The sequence below is a fragment of the Sciurus vulgaris genome (assembly GCF_902686455.1).
Source record: "Sciurus vulgaris genome assembly, chromosome: 15".
NCBI lineage: Eukaryota > Metazoa > Chordata > Mammalia > Rodentia > Sciuridae > Sciurus > Sciurus vulgaris.
This window is the reverse complement of record NC_136476.1, coordinates 25,616,299-25,636,921: the sequence shown is the minus strand read 5'-3', so window position 1 is coordinate 25,636,921 and position 20,623 is coordinate 25,616,299. Positions and strand designations below refer to the sequence as shown.

At 37.3% G+C, this 20,623-nt stretch overlaps 1 protein-coding gene and 1 long non-coding RNA gene across 5 annotated transcripts in view; both read left to right on the top strand.

The window, feature by feature from the left end:
* Positions 1-20,183, top strand: part of GLDC (glycine decarboxylase) — a 114,361-nt gene extending 94,178 nt beyond the window's left edge. The window contains exons 23-26 of one of the 4 annotated variants that reach the window (XM_079113023.1): positions 804-976; positions 2,171-2,251; positions 3,162-3,326; positions 7,541-20,183. In XM_079113023.1, the coding sequence (XP_078969149.1) occupies positions 804-976; positions 2,171-2,251; positions 3,162-3,305 (398 nt within the window). In that variant the 3' untranslated portion in view covers positions 3,306-3,326; positions 7,541-20,183. Of the gene's footprint in view, positions 1-803; positions 985-2,170; positions 2,252-3,161; positions 6,938-7,540 lie in introns of those variants that run through there. The other 3 variants (XM_079113022.1, XR_013759608.1, XM_079113021.1) reach the window with 3 other exon arrangements.
* The window catches only part of LOC306645380, a 268,819-nt gene that overhangs the window by 184,007 nt on the left and 64,189 nt on the right, over positions 1-20,623 (top strand). The window lies entirely within an intron of this gene.

The following is a 20,623-nucleotide window of genomic DNA, read 5'->3' as shown; positions in this document are numbered from 1 at the left end:
AACCAAGCCTCAGTTTCCTCATTTATAAAATGGGGACAATATTTACCTTAGGCTCCTTAATGTCTATTACCTCATTACTTAAATTTGCATAGGTCATATTTTTATTTCTCTTAATTGTTAGTAAGGTATGATCATTGTAGAAAGGTATTTGTTTTTTGTGCTGTGTGTGTGTGCATATGCACATGCATGCTAGGTATTAATCCATGGCTTTTGAATACTAAGCATATGCTCTATCACTGAGCTATACCCTCAGTCTTAGAGATCCTAAAACAGGGGCTGGGGATATAGCTCAGTTGATAGAGTGCTTGCCTTGCAAGCACAAGGCCCTGAGTTCAAATCCCCAGCACTGCAAAAAAAAAAAAAAAAAGCCTAAAACACACTCAAAGTGAGACCTGGTGATAACCTCTGTTAGTGTTTAGTATTTGTCTTTTTTGTTGTTGTTCTACCAAAGTGGGATAGTAAGTAACTTGCTTTTTACACTTAATTTTGAAGGTTTGCCCAATTTAACAAATATGAATTTATATATTTTTGAATGTTTTCAGTTATTGTACGGGTGTCCTATAAAATGGACTTAGCTAATTCCTATTGCTGGTAATTAGCTTATATCCTAAGTTTTTGAGTGACCATGCTAAGATGAATCTCCATGTATATATGTGTATGTATACATGTATATGTGCAGTATGTATGTCTATACATGTATAGTTGCATGTATGTGCGCACAAATTTATTTGATGATTTCCTTAGGGTAAATTATAAGGGGAGGCCAAAGTAAGTGAGGCAAGTTCTTCTATTTCCCTTTGCAGGATTTCATGCCCCTACCATGTCTTGGCCTGTAGCAGGAACCCTCATGGTTGAGCCCACTGAGTCAGAAGATAAGGCAGAACTGGACAGATTCTGTGATGCCATGATCAACATTCGGCAGGAAATTGCTGACATTGAAGAGGGCCGCATCGACCCAAGGGTCAATCCACTGAAGGTGCATAGGTGCTGGTACTTTATTCAGATGTCCCACCGAGTAGGAAATGGTGTCTGGACAGTATGCTGGCAACTCCTGAATTCTCATCTGAAGATATTCTTGCCTAGAATAAGACAATTCTTCTGAGAAGATGTAGTCATTTCTTAGCAGTTTAAATCTTCTTGAACAAAATGATTACTTGGATATAATGTGGCGGTGGCAGCTACATACCTACATGTACCCAACTGATTGCCAAAGGAGTGGGTGGAGGCTGAAGGACTTGAAGCATTCTTATCCTTCTAAGTCTCTGCATTGTAGTCAGATTTATAGCAGAAATAGAATTTATGCATTTACTTCTCAACTGTATAAACATGTGTTCTTGTATTGGAACAGTGGCCTCTGAGAACGTTTGATCTGGCCTGGATGTTTTGCAGTGTATATGACCCATGTTGGAGAAAAGCTTGTTAGGCATTACCCTACCTCTTCCACAACATGTTAATTTTCTATCTGGTTAGAGTCTTAAGTTTTGGTTAGGTTCAGATATTGGGCTGGAGGAACATGAATTGAATATACCATGAGGGCTATCTATGTGGTGTCTTTATGACTATAAGCCAGAAAACAACCTAAGGCAAGTTGGTGTGTAGGGGCCACTGCGTAGGAGAAAGCAGGCCCTTGCTAAATATGAGGAATATATTTTTACTATCATTTTTTTTTTCTCCCTGGATATTGATTCTTCCAGGATTTCGGCTATTTTAAAAAAGGTAATAGATATCTCAAAGAACATAATACTGAGTTACAGAAACAGGTGGAGAATGCTTCTCATAGGTTGATATGTTTAAAAATGTGCCAAATTATGCTATGTGCTGTTTGTTAATGTGTAGTAAAAACATGAGACTGATCAACCCCACATTCAGGAAAGTGGTTATCACTGGGGAGGAGCACAAGCTGTGAGAAGCAGAGGGGAGTTACAGCTTTAACTATGTAATGTCTTGTTTTAGAAGGTAAAGCAAGTATGACAAAATGTTCATGCGACTTTGCTGGGTGGTGTATGAGTATTACCTACCCGCCTAATAACTGAAATATCTCATCAAAAAATTTCCTATCCCCCAAACTGAAATACAACTCTTCCCTATGGGCTTCCAGCAGAAGCAGAATGATCGAGGTGTAGTGCAGAAGGCAGTGCATTGCTCTGACTGTCATCCTTGTCTCTCACAGATGTCTCCACACTCCTTGACCTGTGTCACATCCTCCCACTGGGATCGGCCATATTCCAGAGAGGTGGCAGCATTCCCACTTGTAAGTTCTTGGAAGCTGACTGTGTCAACTGCATTGGTGTTTACTTGCCTAGGCCGCATCCCCTGAGGGATTGATTCCCTTTCCTGCAGTCTCATTAGAGAAACCCTATGTGTCACACCTTGTGATATGTGGGTCTTGGTGAACACAAGACAAAGGCACCTGAAGTCAGAAGCAGGACATCTACCACAGGTCTAAAACTCCCAGTAATAGAGGGATAGAGGAAGAAAACTGAATAGTAGGGGATCTCTATCAGGTAGATTAACATGTTTTGTACTACCATTCAATAGGAAATGGACCCAAGAGCAGTCTGCCTTCTTTCAGATATTTATATGGAGAAATACACTGTAGTCTGTTGGGAGTGACACAGGGACAAGGCTCCAACATTGGATTTTTATTTAAATGTATTATTGGGGATTGAACCCAAGGGGCATTCTACCACTGAGCTACAGCCCCTGTCCCAGACAGGTTCTTGCTAAATTCTGAGGCTGGCTTGCTATCTTCTTGCCTCAGCCTCAGGTTGGACTACAAGAATGTGCCACTACTAAGGCAAAAGTTGAAGTTTTTGGAGGGGTACTGGGGATTGAACCTAGAGAGCCACATACCCAGCCCTTTTTATGTTTTAAGATGGGGCATCCCTAAGTTGCACAGGGCCTTGCTAAGATGTTGAGGCTGGCCTCAAACTTGTTATCTTCCTGCCTTAGCCTCCCAAGTTCCTGGGATTAAAGATGTGTGCAACTGCACTGGCTGGTTTTTTTTTTTTTTTTTTTTTTTTTTTTAAATTACAGAATAGCTTTCAGTACTTGTTGGGCTAATGGTATCTTGGGCTATGGGAACATCTTTGTGGCTTCCTTTTCCCCAAGAACAAACTCCTACAACATCCCCTAGTATTTTCATATTTTGTCCTTTCCAGCCCTTTGTGAAACCAGAGAACAAATTCTGGCCAACCATTGCCCGGATTGATGACATATATGGAGATCAGCACCTGGTCTGTACCTGCCCACCCATGGAAGTTTATGAGTCCCCATTTTCTGAACAGAAGAGAGCTTCTTCTTAACCTTCTCTCCTTAAGTTCAAGGTACTGAGTTGGTGCCTCTCGCTGGAGCATTTGATAAGCAATAAATATTTCATCTTTAAGTAGGCTTTAAGTAGGGGTTTTATGTACTTTATATTTTTGTAATCTCTCTCAAGGTAAATGTAAATATAGTTAGCATAGCAAGTGGCAGCTGACTGTTGGAAGACTGGTTTTGCTTCAGTACTCTGTATCCAACATGTACCAGTTGATTGAAAGCCATTTAATTTTTTTTGCATAGAAAATTTGGGATATACTAGAAACTTTTTCAATGTGGCAACTTTGCAGAAGTTAGAGGCTTCAATAGTCACATTTTTGTTCCAAATAAGTCCTTGTGGACTGTGCCATCTGTGGGAAATCCCCGGGCAAATGTTTACATTTTATATCCACTGAAGAACTTTTTTCCTGACTAATTTGCCTAGTCTGTAGTAGCACTTCAGTGTGTTCATTTTCTGTTGTTGTTTTTTTTTTTAATCTGCATTTATTATTATTCTAATAAACAATTCAATTTGAAGAATGCTCCCTTTTATAATTTTACCATCACACCCCAGATTCAAGGGGAATTGAAGGACAACAAGAGTACCCAGCCCAACAACCATAGTTACATTATCCGTTTTGCCTTTGACTAAAGAAAGGTTGCTTGTCCTGGTCACCAGTGAAGGCTACTTTGGCCCTTTAGAATTGTGTTGGGATGCATGTAACTAACATTCAACTATAGAATTTCAATTTAAATAGTAGCTTTTTTTTTTTTTTTTTTTTTTAAGTCCAGAGCTAATAAGCCAAGGGCTGATGCTCGTTCAGTCTTGCTGTTTTGCCTGCCTTTGCATTTCAAAGTGTCTACTGCACATCCAGGTATCACATAGCCCTTTAGGATAGGAAAGAGGAGGAAGAGCAAAAGACATTAGGCACATTCCATCCAAGTTTGCTGCTTTCGAAATGCTCTCCAAGAAGTTCCATCCAGGAACTTATTACTTTTAGCTGGTCAGCATTGGTTCAGATCACCACTCCTAACTACAAGGGACGTGGGGAAGTCTTTTACTTGGGCATGCTTCTGCCCCAGACAAAATCAGGAGTTTGTGAAAGAAAAGGGGAATGGTTTGGGGTAAGCAACTAGCATGTCTGCCACAACTTTCCCCCAGAAATAGCAAATGCTTGGGATGCTCTTGATAGTTATCAAGCACTTGCTCTAACACTGATTTCTTGGTTCTTTGTGTGGCAGGTTACAACAATAACTCAGTATCACTAGACTTTATACTAATGATCTGGATAAAAGATCTGAGTGCTCTATTGAATTCTCTTCAAGAGGCCACAAAGTTTATAAAACAATGTTAGCCTAACAAAGTAGTCCAGTAACAATGGGCTCCATGGTTCCTTTTTTACATAGTACCTGAAATGTAATTAAATATTAATTACTACTCTAAGCGAAGTGTTTGAAATCTCATTTGAATACTTCTCCACTTTTACACAAAGGAGATATGGAGAGATGTTCATGGACGCACAGCTGGTACAACTAGGCTGACCAGCTCTAACGCCTCAGCCCAAACAGGATACCCACTGCCATGGTGACTGCAAACTTGGAACCTTTGCCCTTCCTGAGCTGGAAACTGTTTTCTCAATACAGGCTAGCTATCAGGGCATGGAGCAGCCCCTTCTCAGGAAGTACCAGCAAATGAAAATAAATAATTGAAGCAAAGAGTGGTTCTCTTCTATTTTGTCAAAGAATTTATAATTGAGTGTCAAAGTTGTTTCCACAGCTGGTCATCCATTGTTTGCCTCCAGAATATATCAGAGGCAAATGCTGGTAGTTGGAGTGTCAAAGTGAATCATATGTCCTTCACTATTAAATCACTCATATATTTACCTAATGGTTGTGCCACTCTTTCCCACTTCTGGGTCTTGGCTTATATGGTTTCCTCTACTTGGAGCACTCTCCTCAGCCACCTTTGCTTTGCTGGCTCCTGTTCACTCTGCATGTATCGGCATGGAGGATCTGCTTGATCATTTGACTGTGAATGTAGGAGGGATCCTGGGATGTATGATTAATGTTGTAGGTGTCAATGACTGATTTTCTTTTTCTTACTGCCACATCTTTCTCCCTTTTCTGTTCATATCTTGTAATTCCTATCTGTTGGGCCACTGAATATGTCGTCTCGTCCTGTTACTCCTTTAGTATTTTGGTTAAGGAGCACTGTCACTCTTTGCCAAACTAGCTTCTTAGCCTTCGGACATGTTGTACCTTTCACCTGGAGCTTTTCTCCACTTCTGCTCCTTACCTCTCAAACATAACCTCCTGGAGATGGGGCTAATTTCCTGATTTTTATAAGTTCTAATTCTGTCAGATCACCCATACCAACATTTGTTTAGAAAATATAGTCAGTTTGGGACATGGGTGGTCTCTGGTAACTAGAATTGGCAAAGGTTTTTGTTTTTTGTTTGTTTTTTTTTTTTTTTTAAATAAACAAACTACTATTAAATTATGATTTAATGGACTTTGGCTAACCAGGTAACCAGTAACCAACCCCTTTTCTCTATACCATTATTCCAATGGGGAATATTTGTACAAATTCATACAAACAAGATCATTTCATTTTTCCACCTGCATCAAATCAAAGACTAAGACTTTCATTTTTTTTTTTTACAAATTAACTTATAAAATGCAAGTTGGAGATTGTGTATGATTTCTTTTGAATTCAACAGGATCTACGGATTTGGGAAGAAAAAATATATTTTTTTCTTTTTTTAAACAGAACTACACAAAAGGAAACAATTTCCTGGGTGCCCTAAGAGCAGTTTAGGGCTAAACTGATGCAACAAAAATTTCAGTATGGTTTTGATCTGTTTGCTGCATTGCATTTTAACTTCACTAATCAAAATATTTGTATGCTTGGTTATGACATTTAAAAAAATTTTTTTACAAGCGTTATTAAAGATCATTTGAAAAAACAAAGCTGAAAACTTGGTAGACTCGGAAGACTTAAGTGCTTTAAAAGCAGCCAAAGTTATAAACTTCCAGAAAAAAGGGTGGAATCCAAAGGCACTAGGATGAGGTTAGTCAGTCTAAAAAACTGTAGACTTTCCCCCATGCTGTTACCACTGAGTACTCAATCCAAAACTGCTACTCACTGCAGAAGACCAAGCAGTCAAAGAACTAGACGCAAATATTCTTTTTAAAAAAGTCTGGCATAAAGAAGGAATGGAAAGTTATTTGTGTTCGAGATATTTTTGTCCAATATGAACTACCCACAATATTAAAGATCCACCAAATAAAATGTTCTTAGTGGTTAAAAGCTGCTGCTTCAAATACATTTCAAAAGACAATAAGAAAAATATTTCCATGGAAGGAGACAGCTGGGTAGTCTGTTAAACAGATTTACCAATAGCAAAGCAGTTGAGTATAGAATGTGGTGCCAATCATTTTGGAAGGTGTAAGTGGAGGGCTAGCTGGCAACACTATTTCTCTATTTTCTCAAGATAGGCTTTAGCCTGGGCTGGGGCTGTGGTAGAGCACTTGTCTGGCATGTGTGAGGCACTGGGTTCTATCCTCGGCACCACATAAAAATAAAGATAACACTATTTAAATCACCCAGTCAAATGCACAGGACAGAGTAGATACTCAATAAAGTAAAAAAAAAAAAAAAAAAAAAAAGTTAGGCTTAGGCCTGGGAAAGCATCTGCCAAAGAAGCACTGTCAATCTGAAGTCTAATGCTCCTGAGCATGAGGCAGTTCTGAGAATTGCCAAAAAATTGAACAAGAGTCCTTAAACAGTCTCATTATTTCCTAGAAGTTAACTGCAGTTAGGGATTATGGTTTGAAAATAAGTGTCTAAAAATTGCAGTAATGATTCTCTAGTAATTTTAGATGCAATTTAGTCTGGTTGCACATTATTTCTCTTTGGAACAGTGTTCAGCTCGTTTGTCAAATACTTTAGGAGAGTAATATCCTTCAGTTTAAATTCTAGACCCACCAATGAATAGCTGTGACTTAGGGCAAGCTGTTAAGCCTCTTCCTTGCCTATAGAATAGAGATAATGCCATTTACCTCAGAGTATGAATGGTAAGTACTAACCCAGGGTAATAGCAGGAAACAAATTTCCCACCTCAGGCCATGGGTTGAAACAAAGTCACCCAACAAGAAACTTGACTGCGTGTTACTGCAGAAACCAATTCAGATCATGTATATAGTGAAGTCACATTCAACAAAAATATAACATCTTGTTCAGTTTCAGGAAACTATGCAAGGTCCTAAAAGAAAATTCTCTACCCCAGAAGAAAATTCTCCAAAGGAAGAAACTGTCCATAACCATGCAATGAACAAAAGCTTCTCTGAAGAAAACTTCTTTGAAAGATGAACTTACAAATACATGAGTTCACAGATTCAAAATTTTGAAATTCAATGTTAAGCACCAAGAATTATTAAATGGGAAATATTAGGGCTTTGAAATATGTTTAAATGCTCAGAGATAATGGAAAGACTAAAATTCACAAATGAGAAAATATTATTAAATAAGAACAGAAAAACTGGAAAACAAACAAACCCGGAAGTAAAAGAACTTATTTAGATGGATTAAACAGACAAATGAGAAAATTTAATGAAAGAATGATGTGAAGGAATCAGAACACAGCACAGAAGGAATAATGAGGGGTAATGTAACAAATATTAGGTTAGGGAGGTTAAACTGAAAATTTCTAGCAGTTCAGGAAAGAAACTGGGAGAGAGGCAGTATTTAAAAAAAAAAAAAAAAAAAAAAAAAAACTGTCCAGAACAGAAGATGTATAGTTTCAATTTGAAGAACAATGAGTTCTAAAAGAAAACAAATTATTAGACTTATATTAGTTTCAGTGAAACTCAGAAGCTATTAGAAAATACATCCTTCAAAGAAGTGACAAATTAACATCCAATTTTTTCAACAATACATGCCAGAATACAAGATGCTAACAATAGAATTGTAAACCCAGTCAAATTTTAAAAACCACTGTAAAATCTAAAGGCATTTTCAGACCTACGAAGATTGAGAAAATTTCCTGTTCGTAGACTGTTATCAAAAGGTCTAAAGGTACAAAACATCTTAAAGTACTCAATAAGAAACAATGAGTGAAGAAATAGACAAAACTGGTCAGTAAATTTGATGCCATCCCTTTTATTTCATGTGCTTAGTCTCATTAAGGAAGTTGGTTTCTGTGCTGACATGTTGGTATATTGGGTCTACATTTTCTTCTACATGTGGCAGTTTCTGGTCTAATTCCTAGAACTCTGATCCACTTTGAGTTGACTTTTATGTGGGGTGAGAGGGAGGGGTTAAATTTCATTCTTCTATATAAGGATTTCCAGTATTGCCAGCACCATTTGTTAAAAAGACTATCATTTCTCCAATGTATGTTTTTGGCATCATTGTCTAATAGCAGATAACTGTATTCATGTGGGTTTGTCTGTCTTCTGTTCCATTAGTTTTCATGCTCATTTTCATGCCAGTACTATGCTGCTGTTATAATAGGTCTGTAGTATAATTTTACTGCACAGCAAAGGAAGCAATTTAAGAACATGAAGAAAGAGCCTACAGAATGGGAGAAAATCTTTGCCACCACTTCCTCAAGGCATTAATATCCAGAATATATAAAGAACTCAGAAAACTTTACACCAAAAAAATGATCAGCAAATATATTTGAAAAAATGTTTAACATCTTTAGCAATTGGGGAGATGCAAATTAAAACTACATTGAGATTGCATCTCACTCCAGTCAGAATTACCAAGAATATAAACAACAAATGTTGGTGAGGAGGTAGGGGAAAAAGGTACACTTACACAGTGTTGGTGGGACTGACTGCAAATTAGTGCAACCACTCTGGGAAGCAGTATAGAGATTCCTCTATGAACAATGACCCAAACTAAGGAGCCAACCTAGATGCCCTTCAACAGATCAATGGATAAAGAAAATGTGGTATATACACAATGGAGTATTAGCCATAAAGAAGAATGACATGATAGCATTTGCTGGTAAATGGATAGAACTGGAGACTATCATGCTAAGTGAAATAAAACAGTCCACAAAAGTCAAATGTCAGTCAAATGTTTTCTCTGATATCTGGAAGCTAATTCACAATAAGGTGTGTGTGTTAAAATATAGAAGAAAGATCAGTGGAGTAGACAAAAGGGACTGAATTGAAGGGAGGATGGATGTGATAAAGAACAGAGGAATTAATCTGACCTAATTTTCCTGTGTGTGTGTGTGTGTGTGTGTATATATATATATACATGAATATATCAGCAGTGAATCTCACCATGTATATCCACAAGACACTACATTAAAAAAAGCTATAAATAGCAGAAAGATCAGTAGAGGGAGGGAAGAGGAAAGGGGAAGTATTGGACACTGAATTGGAACAAATTATATTCCAGGCTTTTATAATTTTGTCAAAATGAACCCTAATGTTATATACAACTTTCAAGAACCAATAAAAAGTAAAAAGAAAATGTATTCACAGATGAGTCACTATGAGATTAAAATTTAAGTAAATTAAGTTTATAATAAAAAAAATGGATTTTGAAAAACATTCAAAATACTAAATATGGAAAATAATGTCTTAAATGTAAGGTGATTAAATTTACCTATTAAAAGAGAAGGCTATCCTAAAGGATAAAGCTGAATGAGCCAGTTCAGAATACATACAAGATGTCATTTGTATAAATTTTCATTATAATACTTGAAATACATTTTGTTTATAGCTACCTGCGTGCATCCTTACCTATGTGTACATGTAAATAAAGTGAAAAGGCATCAATAAAGTCATGATGTATGAATACACTATCAGTATAACTGTACTTCATGTTCAACCACAATAATGGGATCAAAATTGTAATGGGTTGCACCCCATGTATACATGTCAGAATGTACCGTTATACATATATCTTAAAAAAAGAGTCATGATAATTTCTAGAGGGGAATGGGAAGCATGCCAAGTTTATCAATTTCATTTATATTATTTTCTTCTTTTAAGAAATAAAATACAGGGGTTGAGGACGTATTTCAGTGGTAGAGCACTTGCCTACCATATGCAAAGCCCTGGGTTTGATCCTTAGCACCACAAAAAAGAAGTTGCATAAGAAATACAGTGTTAACAATGATCAATACTGAGCAGTCTGTATGCAGTGTTTGTTATAGAACTGTTATTTTCTATGTTTTAAAAACAAATCTAACAGGCTTAGAACATGGCATACATGTTACTTTTCTTCATGGGCTGAGCATTCCAAAGGAATGTGAAAAAAATGACTCAGTAGGAAAAGGCCCATTTGATTATATTTATCCTATTCCAGGAAAATACCATGGGGGAAAAATACCCATCCCCCTATCACTGAGTCTGGCTGAGGCTGTGGAATAAGTCCTGTAGACCATCCCTGTCCTGCACTGAGTGACCAGCTGTAAAGTGGCAGTTCCCCCCTACCCATCCTAACTACAGGTTGAAGGAGGATTATGGAGAGAAAGGAACTTGAGAAAATAATTCTTTAAATATTTGTAGGATGTCCTGGGCAGACCCAAGCAGATTGTGCATGGCTTTGAAAATTAAACTGTCTAGCTTATGAAAGCGGGCCAGAACATGCATTCTGAACTGTGCATCAGCTTCTTCCCTACCATAACCAGAAGACCTGACAAGAACAATTTTAGAAGAGGAAAAGTTAATTTGGAGATCTCAATCCACAGATGTCCAATTCCATCACTCTGGGCCTGAGGGGAGGCAGAACATCATGGCAGAGGGGTATGGTGGAACAAAGCAGCTCAGGACATGGTACCAGGAAGCTCCAAAGTTCTTCAGCAGGGATATAATATATACCTCAAAGGGACGCCCCCCCCCCCACCTCCTTCAGCCACACTCTACTTGCCTACAGTTACCACCCAGTTAATCCTTATCAGTGGGTTAATGCACTGATTAGGTTAAGAATCTCATAACCCAATCATTTCATCTCTAAACTTTCTTGCATTGTCTCTCACATAAGCTTTTGGGGTGCACCTCAGACCTAAACCTAACATGAATGAATGTTTTTACTTCCCTTACAAAATAAGCAAGATTTAAGTAGGAACCAGAATCTTACACTACTCAAAATGTCCTGGATAGAATGCAAAATTATTACTAATATCAAGGACCAGAACAATCTCACTTTAAGTATTATATAGATCCAAATACAAATTTTAGGATTAAAAACTACAGCAAACTCACTAGAGTCAAAAGAAGAATGTAGATGACAAATGAAAGAATCAGTAAACTTGATCTTTAGGGTTATCCAATCTGAACAGAATATAAATTGAATTGAAAAATGAACAGAACCTCAGATTTGTGGGACAATAATAAAAGGTCTAAGAGTCATGGAGTTCTAGAAAAGTGGGGCAATGAAACCATGTTTGAAGAAATAATGGCTAGAAACTTCCCGAATTTGCCAGAAGACATATAGATTCAAGAAGTTGAGTGAAGCGAAAACAAGCCCCCCAAAACTCATTTTCAGATATATAATCAAATAACTGAAAAAGAAAAAAAAATCTTGAAAGTAACAAGATCATAGTAGATTTCTTATCAGAAGTCAAAGAGGCCAAAAGGAAATGGCAGGACATATTCGAGTGCTGAAAGAAAAGAACTGTCACCTAGAATTCTATATCAGGTAAAAGTATCCCTCAGAAAACAATTTGATAAAATGAAGACATTAGACATTATTGGACTAAGAAAACTAAGAAATTATCACCAGCAGATCTCATCTAAAGGAATATTTGTGGGGTAGGGATGGGTACTAGGAATTGAATCCAGGGGCACTCTGCCACTGAAATACAGGCCTTCTAGGTTTTTCAGACAGGGTCTTGTTAAGTTGCTGAGGCTGGCAATCCTCCTGCTTCAAGCCTCCTAAGGATCTAAAATTACAGGTGTGTGCCAGTGCAACGGCTAAAAAATAATGAGTAAAATAAGTTCTTCAGGTAAAAAGGAAATAAGAAACTCGGAAAAATCAAGTTTGGAAGGAGCAATTGCAAGGGAAAATATCTGGATATAAATTATTCTTTTCTTCTAGAATTTTAAAAGTTATGTTTGACACAAAGTATGATCCATAAAACCCCAAATTGGTAACTTAGAGATTATATCACAATTAAAAAGCCTGGTAAGACGAGAACACAACAGGATGGGAAACATAATTGCAAATCACCTATCTAATAAACAACTAGTATTCAGCTAGGAAAGAACTCTAAACAGTAAGAAACAATCTGATCAGAAAGTAAGTCAAAGATTCACTAGATACTTCATGGATACATAAATGGCAAATAAGTACATGAAGAGATGATTAAACCATTAGCTATTTTGGGAAATATAAAATAAAGTCATAATGAGATACCACTATACATCTATTAAAATAAAAATAGAGTGCTGGCAAGAATGCAGGGCAATTGGATCTCTCATATTACTGACAGGAATGTAGAATGGTACAGCCCTTCTGGGAAACAGTTTGGCAGTTTCTTATAAAGTTATACACATACCTATCATACAACTTTGTATTATGCCACTGTGAAAAGCTTACATAAATGCAAGAATCTGTATATGAATATTCAATAGCCTTGTTTATAACAGACAAAAACTAGAAACAATATGTTAAGTCCTTAAATGGGTGGATGGATTAAAAACCTAGTATGCTACCTAACAATAAAAAGAAATGAAACTATTTGCTATTTGTAATAACTTAGATGGATGTCAAGGCTGTCATGCTGTGGGAAAAAGCCTACCTCAAAAAGGTACGTATTGTGTGATTCCATTTACTATCATTCTTGAAACGACAAAATTATAGCTATGGTGAACAGACAAGTGGCTGTCATGAGTTAGGATTAGGGTATGGCTCTAAAGGAGGAGTATGAGGGAATTGTCTGATGATGATGGAACACTGAGCATCTCCATCAGGGTGATGGTTACATGAATCTATATATGTGATAAAAATTTCATAGAACTACACACAATCCAAAATGAATTCATGTAAAAACTATAGTTAATATTGTGCCTTTGCCAATTTCCTAGTTTGGACAACTTACCATGATTATATAAGATGCTATTATTGGGGGAAGCTGGGTGAAAAGTACATGGGAACTCTATTGTTTTTGTAACCCTAGTCATATTATTCTAAAACATTAAGTTTTTAAAGGTTTTAAATGTGAATTGAGGGAACAATATATAACTGAAGTGTTTTATAAAGACTTATTGTTCTGGGAAGATCACACATATTTGAGACTTTTTTTTTTTTTGTTAATGTCATTTGTGACCCAAATAAAAAGTTTATGTTTGTGGGTGGGTGAAGTTTAATTTCGTGATGGATGCATATAAGCCCAAAAAACTCATAGAAATTTTACTATGATTTCTTAACCAGACACCAACCAGAGAGTACCTAGTTCACAATCTTTCAGACAAGTAGAATAAAGGGTAGTTGTGTATAAAATAAGGGGCACCTCAAAAATTTCATCTACAAGTCTGGCAGAGATTTAGTTAGAAGGTGCTTGGAGACAAAGGATTTCCGGGTAACATATCCATTAGATTGCTGAACATCCTACCTGTTATTTCTCATCTATTGTAATTGACTAGAATTTTTAAAAAAATATTTTCAAGAATAAAATGCTATCAATGAATTTTAAAAACCTTGGCTATGGTTGGGAAAGAATATTTCAGAAATAAGTGAATACTTGGTTACATCATAATCTCAGTTGAGTCTATCAATAAAGCAATCTTACCTGGGATGTTTTAAAGAGGAAAAGTGAGTGTCGTTCATGACCATTTTGGAGTAAAAAGTGCAAACTGGGTTTGTCCTGGGCCAACTGGCACTTAATGTCTCTCTATTTGTATTACTTGTCTTTGGCTGCTTAAGAAATTATCCCAAAACTTAATAAATTAAAACTACAGCATTCATTATCTATTTCTATGAGTCAGGAATCCTGGAGTCTTAGAAGGATACCTGTGGCTGAGGGTCTTTCACAAGGATGCAATCTCAAGGTTCCATTGGAGGAGAGCCCACTTCGAGGTTCACTTGTGTGGTTTTGCTAGGCTGCAGGACCTTGCTGGAGGTTGATGAGGCATAACTTTCTTGCCACATGTGCCTCTCCATACAGCAGCTCTTAACATGGCAGCTGGTTTCCTCCAGAGCAAGAGAGAGTGGGCATCCAAAGTGGAAGAAAAGTGTAACCTTGAAAGTGATATCCCATTATTTCTGCTACATTCTAATAATTTTAAGAGAATCTGAGTCCAGCCTACACCTAAGAGTAGATTAGAGCAGGCATGACAACCGAGAAGTGGGAATCATTGAGGCCACCTTAGTGTCTTACACATTTTCAACTGCTCAGTCAATTGACTTAGATATTATAAGACTTAGTTTAAAAACAGTGAAAGTCCTATGTAGAAAATTAAAAGACAAATTAACATGTAATTCCATAGCTATAGGTAAGTTGAGAAAGTCAGGAATTTTTCTGTAAGAATAAATTTAGATCATACTGTGCAAATAACTCAAAAACTTCTTGGGTTTGAAAATTTATTTCTCATGTTGCATGAGCACCACAAGTTGGACTGGGATTCTGTCATTCTCAGTCTGTGATCCAAGCTAATAGAAAAGTCTAACCTGCAGTGCTTTTGGTCTCCATGGAAGGGAAAACTTTGGAGGGCAATGAATCTCTGACTAGAAATGATACATGGCATTTCTACTCACAAGTTACTGGCTGTGTTAGTCAGCTTTCTATCACTTTGACAAAATACCTAAAATAAACAACTTACTAGGAGAGAAGTTTTATTTTGGCTCACAGTTTTAGAGATACTGATTTATGGTTGGTTGGCCAGTTGCAATACAGCATATCCTGGCAAGAGCACGTGGTGAAGAAAGCTGCTTACCTCATGGCAAGTGGGAAGCCAAGAGAAAGGAGGGGCTGGTGTTCCATTATCTCCTTCAAAGGGATGCCCCCAAAGACCTAACTTTCTTCCACCGAGCTCCACCTCAAAATGGCTCCACCACCTTTCAACAGTGCCATGGCTGGGGACAAGCACATGGGCCACTGTGGGACATTTAAGATCCCCAAACTATACCATTCCACCTGTGGCCCCCAAAGGTTCATGTCCATCTCACAATACAAAATGCATTCAGTCCATCTCCAAGAGTTGCCAAAGTCTTAACAATTCAAAAATAGCACTGCTCAAAAGTCCTAGTCCAAAGTCTCCTCTGAAACTCAAGGCTGTGAGCCCCTATTAAAACAAAACAACAATGCTACAATGGTAGGACAGGCATAGGGTAAACTTTCCTATTCTAAAAGGGAGGGATAGAGACACAGAAAGGAAGAATCATACCAAAGCAAGACAGAAACCAGGGGGTGGGGGGCAAACATTAAATGCTAAGTCTCCATGTCTGGCAACCAGGACACACTGTGGCAGAATGTGGGTTCCCAAGGGCTTGGGCCGCCCTGCCCCTGTGGCCTTGCTGGTTACCTTCTTTTGCTGCAGCTGCCCTTGGCAGGCATTCCACTTTCCTGGCTCTCTAATTTCCTGGAGTCTCCTTTGCAGCTTCAGATTCACTCACAGCTTCATGCATCACCATGTCACATGCTGCTTTCAGGAACTCTGACCCTGCCACACACTGCATAGGCTTCAGATGAAATTTTGAAACCTTGGTGAAAGTTAAGATCCCATAACTTTTGCATTCTGCATGCCTGCAAAACCAATTTCACAAGGATGACACCAAGGTCTGTGCTGTGTCCGGGCTGCTTGAATCAAGACAAGCAGTTTCTGAGAAATAAAATGAATCATTGGACAAACAGTATCCTAGACAGTCCTGCAGAAGTAGCATGAGTTTATACTTTCACTTAAACAGTGAGGATTGCCAAGATGCTTCAAGTTATCTTTTCTATTGTCCTGGTGCAAAGTAGTTGCCTTTTTAATGATGTTGATCTCTTGAGCAACTTCACATGCTTGACAGCACCTTTAAGCATACTCCTTTTATAGTCAACTGCAAGTTTTCCAAAGTTTTGTGCTCTGTTTCCCTTGCTCTGGATTCTTATAGCATGTTTGGCTAAAACTATTCAGTAATACCCATATCACTGTCTGCATAGTTTGCTGCCTTGTAATTTTCTCTACTGGATTAACTAGTCCATCACCTTTCAATTCTGTTCCCACAAAGTCTCAGTGCACAAACACAATGTATCCAAATTCTTTGCCAGTGTAAAAAGGATGGCCTTTAGTGCAATTCTTAATTGAGTCTTTATTTCCATATGAAACATCATAAGCATTACCTTTACTCAGTTTATATCAGCATTATTTTTTTAACCCCTCATTAGAAACACCCACTAAGCTCCACTTATTGCATTCTAGGCTTTCTCTAGCTCACTTCTCCAAACTTTTCCAAACTCCTCCACAAACTAATTCCAAAAGCTGCTAAACCATATCAGGAATAGTCACAGTATCAATCCCATTCTTGTTACCAATTTTCAGTGTTAGCTTTCTGTTGCTGTGACAAAATACCTGAGATAATCAACTGGTTAACAATGGAAAAGGTTTATTTTGGATTATGACTTCAGATTTCAGAGCTTTCGGTCCATGGTCACTTGGCCCTGTTGCTTTGGGCCTGAGGTAGCATAGTACATCGTGGTAGGAGTATGTGGCAGAAGAGCGCTATTCCTTTCATAGTGGTCAGGAAGAAAAAAGACAGAAAGGAGCTGGGGTCCCAATATCCCTTCAATAGCATGCTCAATAGTGACCTCAACTTCCTTGTCTTAGACCCCACTCTCCAAAGGTTCCACTACCTCCCCATAGAGCTATGGGCTGGGGCCAACACTTCAACATACAGACCTTTGGAGTAGATTTAAGATCCAAACTAAGAGGTGTGCAGCACAAGTGTGGATGAGGTGAAAAATCTAATGTAGAAATTCGTGATTGAGTGTGACTCACCTGGATCAATGAACCAGTAAACTCAAGGAGAGTCCTACAGAAATTCACACTGCCGAAGATGTCCCAATTATTTCAGAAATACATATGATTTCTGAGGATGATGACATACAGACATAAGACAATTCCCCAGAGAGGCTCCAAGAACAAACTGATGAAAGAAAAACCACTAGCTAAACTGTAAAATTCTTGACAAGAGCCTAGCTTTGAATGTGACTGCCCAGCAGAAATGGCCTTTACTGAGAGCTTATAGAAGTGGCCTCTATAAAGGTGAACTTTGCGAATTCAATAGTAAACATTTTTCTGATTTAAGCATGTGATCTGAAGCATAAGCATACTGATTCAAGTGTGTGTTAAGTATACAAGGAAAGCTTCTGTACAAACATGCTTCTGATTGCACATGCCAAACTACATGAAGATGATCCCTAAACTTATAAACTGTGATTACAGGACAGTAATTTTTGAGAGCCTCAGCTGGCATACTGCAGAAACCCACTTTAGTGATCACCTCTATTGGTGTGAGTGAACTCTACCACATTTCCAGGAGAACAGCTGCAATGTCAGTATGTGTCAGCTCTGTGAACATGAAATGAATGATCCAGAAGACCTCTATAGCCATTTGGTAAATGAACATGCATGTAAAGTAATAAAACTACAGCCTCTTAAGCAAAATTACCTTTGACAAATGTACAGACTTCTTTGTCAAGTGTATGGTTTTCAGAGTAACCTCATACAAACTTTAACAGGCATGTTGCTATTGAACATAGTGAAATATATATATATATATATATATATTTTTTTTTTTTTTTTTTAAAGATTCAACCTATAATATTTGCCAACTGGTCACATGTCCCTACCCAAATACAAGGAGGCCAAGAAGTGTAATCCTATCATGTGTACTTCAGATCCAGAAATACTTGAACAACACTTCAAAAACACTTGAACAAATGACTACCACAATCCATTGTGTCACCAAATATTCAGTTCACTCACTTATCTCTTACTCCCTCTATATTCTCTCTAGAATGATTACAAATTACAAGTGATAAAACCAAGTATGAGGCAACCAGAATTCTCAAACACTGCTGGCATGAATATACAATGGCATAAACCACTTTGAACATATGTCTTTATTTTTCTGAGTAAATAACTATTAGTGAAATGGATGGGTTGTATGGTAAGTACATATTTAATTTTTAAAGAAGCTGTCAAACTGTTTTCCAAAGACTTACATAGCAGCTTTATTCATAATAGCAAAACCCTGGAAACAACCCAAATATCCATCGGTAGATGAACAGATAAACTGTGGCATATCCATATGCAACAAATTACTTGGCAATGCATTCAAGTTTTGGCAGTATCCATTCTGTTTTGTCTGTTGCATTTTGTTTATACAGTCATGTTTAGTTCCAAGAATCTTATTCTCAAATTACTCTTCACATAGCTTGTTTTTACTCTATCAATATAATACAACTTCATACTGGAGGATATAGTTTTAAAACTTCTTTTTTTTTTCCATTGGTGCTGGCGATTGCACCCAGAGCCTCACACATGCAAGACAAGTGTCCTTACTGCTGAGCTACATCTCCAGCCCTTATTCTTTAATTCAGTTTTTCAGTGGCAGTCATCTGCCTCCTTGGTACTTTTGAGCAGTTTTTGATTGCTTATATCCAGTGACTGGTATTTAGTTTTTTGTTAGTCCCCCAACCCCTCCCTCTATAGGATCACATTGGGCCAGGTTACTAGATACTGGGTCCATTCAGGCATTTTTAAACTCTAGTTGTGGGGAACAGTCAGCATTCAGTGGACAAGCAAGAATAACTCTTTTCAATGTATGCTAGTGGTGAATGGGCCATTAAGCTTGATTCCCTCAAATGAGGGGTATCTTGAATAATGGGGAAGGTTTAATCCTTAATGAGAAAATAGCAGGCAATGGGCAAGGCAGAGCAGAACTCTACCCAGCTCTTACAAGTAAGCTATATGGTGAAATCCAAAGCTGTAAGTATAGAGATAATGCCTCTTCTGTTACCTAAATTGTCATATACATACACCAGGTTGTGGAAAAGCTAAGGGTATATCTTTAGATTGTCAGCTTCACAAAGTTTGGGTTACCTAACATCTAGCATACACATAATTGTTGAATAAGCTATATTAGCTAGAAGTAAGTCTTAAAACTAGGGACTTCATCTACTCTAATTAGAAAAAATTTTTAAAAAATCCATGTGTATGAAAGTGGTTGAGTACTTAATAGTAATCACTATAATCTACTAAGTGTATTAAATTCCAGATTCTTTTTAAAGCTCATCTTTCAAACTTAAGCCTTAGAGACCCTCAGGTGTTATGTCTCTGGAAGGACAACCACACAACCTATAAAGTCTTACCCTCTTCCCAAAGTCAAATCCAAATCATATCATGATTTAATTCTACTACCAATTCATAGAAAATGAAGATAAACATTTAAGCTACACTAAAAGGTTACTTCACCAAAATCTACTTGTTTAGAAACATTTCAGAACCAACTCAATTTCAACATGCAAAGTATAAATGGTAAATAAAGAAAAAAATGTTTAAGAGGATAAAATATTAAGAGGATATATATATTTAATTTAATATATATATATTTAAAAATACTTAAATGATAGCAATCACAATGTGAGGTCTTTATTTGGATCCTAATTCAGACAAACCAACTAAAAATAAAACACCCAATGTGTGGGACAAGGGAAATTGGAACATTTACTAGATACTGGATGATGTAAAGAATTTAATTTTTTTTAAATGTGTGACAATAGTACTGTGGTTTTTTTCCTTAAACGTACCTATTTCCTAGGCACAAACTATAGTACTTACTTAAAAAAAAAATTAAGCTCACACACAAAAACTGCTTACCTTGGGCCATTCTTGGTACTTTAGCAGTACCAAACTAGTTCGAATAGCTGAAATTCAGGCATATTTCCCACCCTCCATTTAATATGGCCTATCCTAGAAGGAATGCAGCACTGGATAATACAAATTAATGATTCACTTTCAATCTAAGAAGGCTCTAATTAAATTCAATTCTTCACAAATTTAGGGATTACTTACCAAAGTTGGAATCATTGTCACCTCCTAATCACTATGCTATATGTGTTTCTCAGAACCTGATTTTGAATTTAACTGAATGCAGGGAAAGCAATGAAATTAGTATGTTATATAGTCAAGGGCGAGAGTCTATGTAGCAGATGTAAACAGAAGTAAAGATCACCAGACTGCCTAAGCTTACAGCACAGTTCTGCCACTTATTTGGCATATTATAGCCTTTGGAAAGATACTTAACTTTTACCATGCCACTGAGGTTCATCCATAAGTGGGTGTAATAATACTTACCTCTCAGAGTTGTTTT